The sequence below is a fragment of the Pyrgilauda ruficollis genome, unplaced genomic scaffold (assembly GCF_017590135.1).
Source record: "Pyrgilauda ruficollis isolate IOZ18807 unplaced genomic scaffold, ASM1759013v1 scaffold29, whole genome shotgun sequence".
NCBI lineage: Eukaryota > Metazoa > Chordata > Aves > Passeriformes > Passeridae > Pyrgilauda > Pyrgilauda ruficollis.
This window is the reverse complement of record NW_024524266.1, coordinates 7,350,697-7,354,334: the sequence shown is the minus strand read 5'-3', so window position 1 is coordinate 7,354,334 and position 3,638 is coordinate 7,350,697. Positions and strand designations below refer to the sequence as shown.

Genomic DNA, 3,638 nt, shown 5'->3' with positions numbered 1-3,638 from the left:
TGGTGACAAATTATAAGATACGCAATTTTTTACTGAAATCTGTCTAAAAACTAGCTTCAAGAGTCAAAAGTTTATGTTTTGGTGAGCACACCTATTGAAAAAAATGAGAATGGCGACTGATGTTTGAGGCATCTCCAAAGGTTTTATAGTATCCTGTGTCTCAGTACCGGCTCTTATGCTTCTTATCCATTGATACAGTTCTCCAAATAGAGGACATAAATACCATCCAGGTTTTAAAACATTTTATTTGCATATTAAAAAAATTGTGCATTCCAATAATTAAAATCATTTGAACAAAAAAAAAAAAAAAAATGGCACTCGATTAACTGCATTTTACAGCTCGCAGGACCTTGGTACAGCTTTGCATTTATTCGTGTGTTACTCTAGTTTACTGTAGTCCCACCCAAGTTCTTCTTTCATCAACATGCAAGCTCTTTCATGCCACCAGGACCAAAGCCAGACAGGCAGAGGGAAAGGCAGCGCCTTCATTCAGTGTCAGTAGTTCTCTCTATTCTTTTGATGTGAAAGGGGCAGTACAGTCATTTTAAACTTTATCCAACCTCTTTGCATCTTACAAAGTTAAACAGCTAAAAGAAGTAAAATAAGAAGGCAATGCTTGTGGAATGTACAGTGCATAATTTGGAAGGGCAGATTTCATTACGATTCACCCGCTTGCTTCTCCTGTTCAATTGCTAAAAAGGGGGAAAAAACAGAAAAGGAGAAAACACAATGAAAATCGAGAACCTGATATGCATTCACATGACAATTGCTATAAACTGCTAAAATAAATGTATATTTTTAGCTACAGATCAAAACGGGGTGTAGATAATTGTAAATTAAGCTCTGCTAGGCGGTGGGTTCAGGTTTTCGCTGTCTAGCACAGACATAGCCGTGTATCCTCCCTCCACCCGCCGCACCCCGGCTCCCGCCTGCCGCCCCTCTTTGTCTCCTCCCGCCTCCCCCCCTTCATCCTTTTCTCCCTCCCTCCCTGCCCGTCTCCCTCCTTCCCTGCCTGCCTGCCTCCCTCCCTCCGCGCCTGCTCCTCCCTGCCGCCTGCCCTCACTCACTTTCTTTTGAAGGCAGCGGATTTTTCTCTTGCGTCTCTGTCTTCTTCAATTTGGACTTGTCAAATTTCTCGATCTCAGCCATGTCTGGTTTGTCGGACATGTTGGCAGGTGTCTGCGCAGGAGGGGAAGAGCCCCGTTACCCCCGGCCAGGGCTGCCCGCCGCCCCTGCGGGGCCGCGCCCAACGCGGGGACCCGCGGCAGCCGCACGCTCAAGCTCGCTGCAAATTAAACGCTTCATCCCCGACACATTTTAAAATAATTCTAATTTTTGGGAAGCGCCTGTATAATCCAGCATCCCAAGCGTTGCGGTTCGCCGCCAGCCTCCACCGGGGGCAGGTCCCACTATCTGCGCGCCGCGGAGTACAATAGGGGGGACGCACCCGGCGCTGACCGCGTTTTTAACTCGTTAAAAGAAAATTAATTAAAAAATATAGCCCAGTGACGGCAACAAAGCCGCCCTGGCGCCTCGCACGCCACCGCCCTGCAGCAGCGCGCCCTCAGACAATACCCCCACGCGGACAATAGCCCCCTCCCTTCCTCGTCGCCTCCCTCCCACCCCCCCGGACAAAAGCCCCGCGCCCTGCCCTGCCCGCAGTCCCCCCCCGGCAGGGGTGCCGGGTTCATGCTGCCGGTGCTGAGGGGCCCGGGGGGGTGGCTGGGGGTGCGGCGGGACCCACCGGTGTCGCCGCGCGGTGATGCTCAGTCCCGCCGCTCGCTGCTGCCGCCGCTCCGCACGCCAGTATAAAGGGCGCTCGCTGGCGGGGCGGTTTTATCCCCGCGCCTATGCAAATGATAACGGTGATGTCATTTTGCCGCTTTCCGCGTTTTTCTCTCTCTCTCTTTTCTTCTTGCTTCCTCCCCCTCCCTTCTTCGCCCAGCCCTCCTTCTCCCCATGCACACGCGTACACGCACACAAAGCTACACACACACACACACACACACACACACACGCACACAGACACAGACACACTCAGACACACAAGCGCAGCTTTCAGCTCGGCTCGAAGCCGAGCATCGCCCCAGTCTCCTCGGTCCCTTCCCCGGCCCCGGCCGGCGGGAGACAGCCTCAGGACGGGCCGGGGGCAGGGGGGGAGGGGGGGGCGCGACCACTGCCCCTGGCTCCCAGGCCCCCATCCCGGGGCTGCTGCGTGGCCGGGGGGGGCCGGGCCGGGGGCTGAGCCCAGGACAGAGGCAGGGACCGAGGCCAGGGCAGGGGCAGCCGCCTCCCGCGGCGGCGGAGGGCTGTGCTTGGCTGGAGCCGGGCGGTGGCTGTGCTCCACGTCCCTGCGTGACGCTCTCCTGGTTGAGCAATATCATCTCGCTGATAACGTTGCTCAAATGTCGGCATTTATAAGGAAAAGCCGAAACCCTCGTCCCTTCAGAGCTCCGGGAGCTGTCGGCGGCGCGCCCCCCAACCCCCCCGCTGCCTTTGCATCCCGATGCAGGGACAGCGAAATCCCATTGCTGATGTCGCTGCACCCCTGCAGCAGTGGAAGAAGGGAACCACCCCACAACGCCCCCAGGCCAGGCTTTGGTGCCGGGCCAGCAGACAATGGCTCTGGCCGGATGCCGCCGGGCCCTGCCTCCCAGCCGCGCTCCCGAGCAGCGGGGCGGCCCCGGCCTGGCACCGCCCGGCCGGCCCAGTCTGCCCGTGCCCGGAGGGAGAGGGCTGGGAGCGGGGCTGGGGCCGAGGACGGGGCTGTGGGGGCCCTCGGCTGGGCCTGGGCTGCTGCCTGCCGCCGCTGCGGTGTTCCAGATGTGCTCAGCGGCTCCCTCGGCTCGGGGGATTCAGACAGGCAGCCCCGAGCAGCAATCGCTCCCAGCCGCAGCATCATCCGGCTTGGTGGGCAGCTGCTGTACGGGAGGGGGCAGAAGCAAGGAGTGTATGGGACGCGTGATTCCTGTTTCTGCAAATACGGCGCTGGGAAATTACTGAAGTATTCACGTGAAAGATCCGAGAGACGTCGGGGGGAGTATGTGTGCGAGTGCGTGTGGCTGACTGACAGGGAGACGGGGAAATCTCTGCGCCTTTGTCTGGCAGCAGCCCTGCACGGGAGCAAAGGCACGCTCGCTTTCGAGGTCGGAGGGGGTACAGGAGTTGGCATGTGGGAATTCATTTAGTTTCTGCTCCTTCTGGTGAACTTGAATGGAAACCACGGAGCCTATTGCTCCCTGCTCCTTGCCCTCCAGCAGGGTATTCGATGCAAGTGTGATTGATGGTGAATTAAAAGCCCTGAGTCACAAACAGTATTAATACATGCAAGGAGAACTGTAAATACATTTCAGTAAAATCCCTGGGGATGCTGCTTTCTCTGTTTCATTGTTGTCCTCCCCACCTTGGCTGGCTATTTTTCATAGCATTTCCAGAACTGTATTTTTGAGGAGGTAAAATCTTGTCCCCATGGCAATCCCAACAATGCTTTCTGTAGTAAACCAGGATTTCCAGTCAGCCCACAGTCTTCCTAAAGTCGAGCTCCATTGCATTTGGTGATGTGATGTATAAAGTCTAGTTTCTTCCTGCAGTGCATGAGCACCTCCAAAACTGAGATGAACTTGGTGTGAGTCAGGAAA

The 3,638-nt window shown here is 56.0% G+C and overlaps 1 protein-coding gene across 1 annotated transcript; it reads right to left on the bottom strand.

The window, feature by feature from the left end:
• Positions 1-227: 227 nt before the first annotated feature.
• Positions 228-1,867, bottom strand: TMSB4X (thymosin beta 4 X-linked). The gene is made up of 3 exons (XM_041472373.1): positions 1,745-1,867; positions 1,068-1,179; positions 228-692 (listed from the first exon to the last, which is right to left on the bottom strand). Exons 2-3 carry the CDS (start codon positions 1,165-1,167, stop codon positions 658-660), a joined length of 135 nt encoding a protein of 44 aa, XP_041328307.1. The 5' UTR covers positions 1,168-1,179; positions 1,745-1,867; the 3' UTR covers positions 228-657.
• Positions 1,868-3,638: the final 1,771 nt, after the last annotated feature.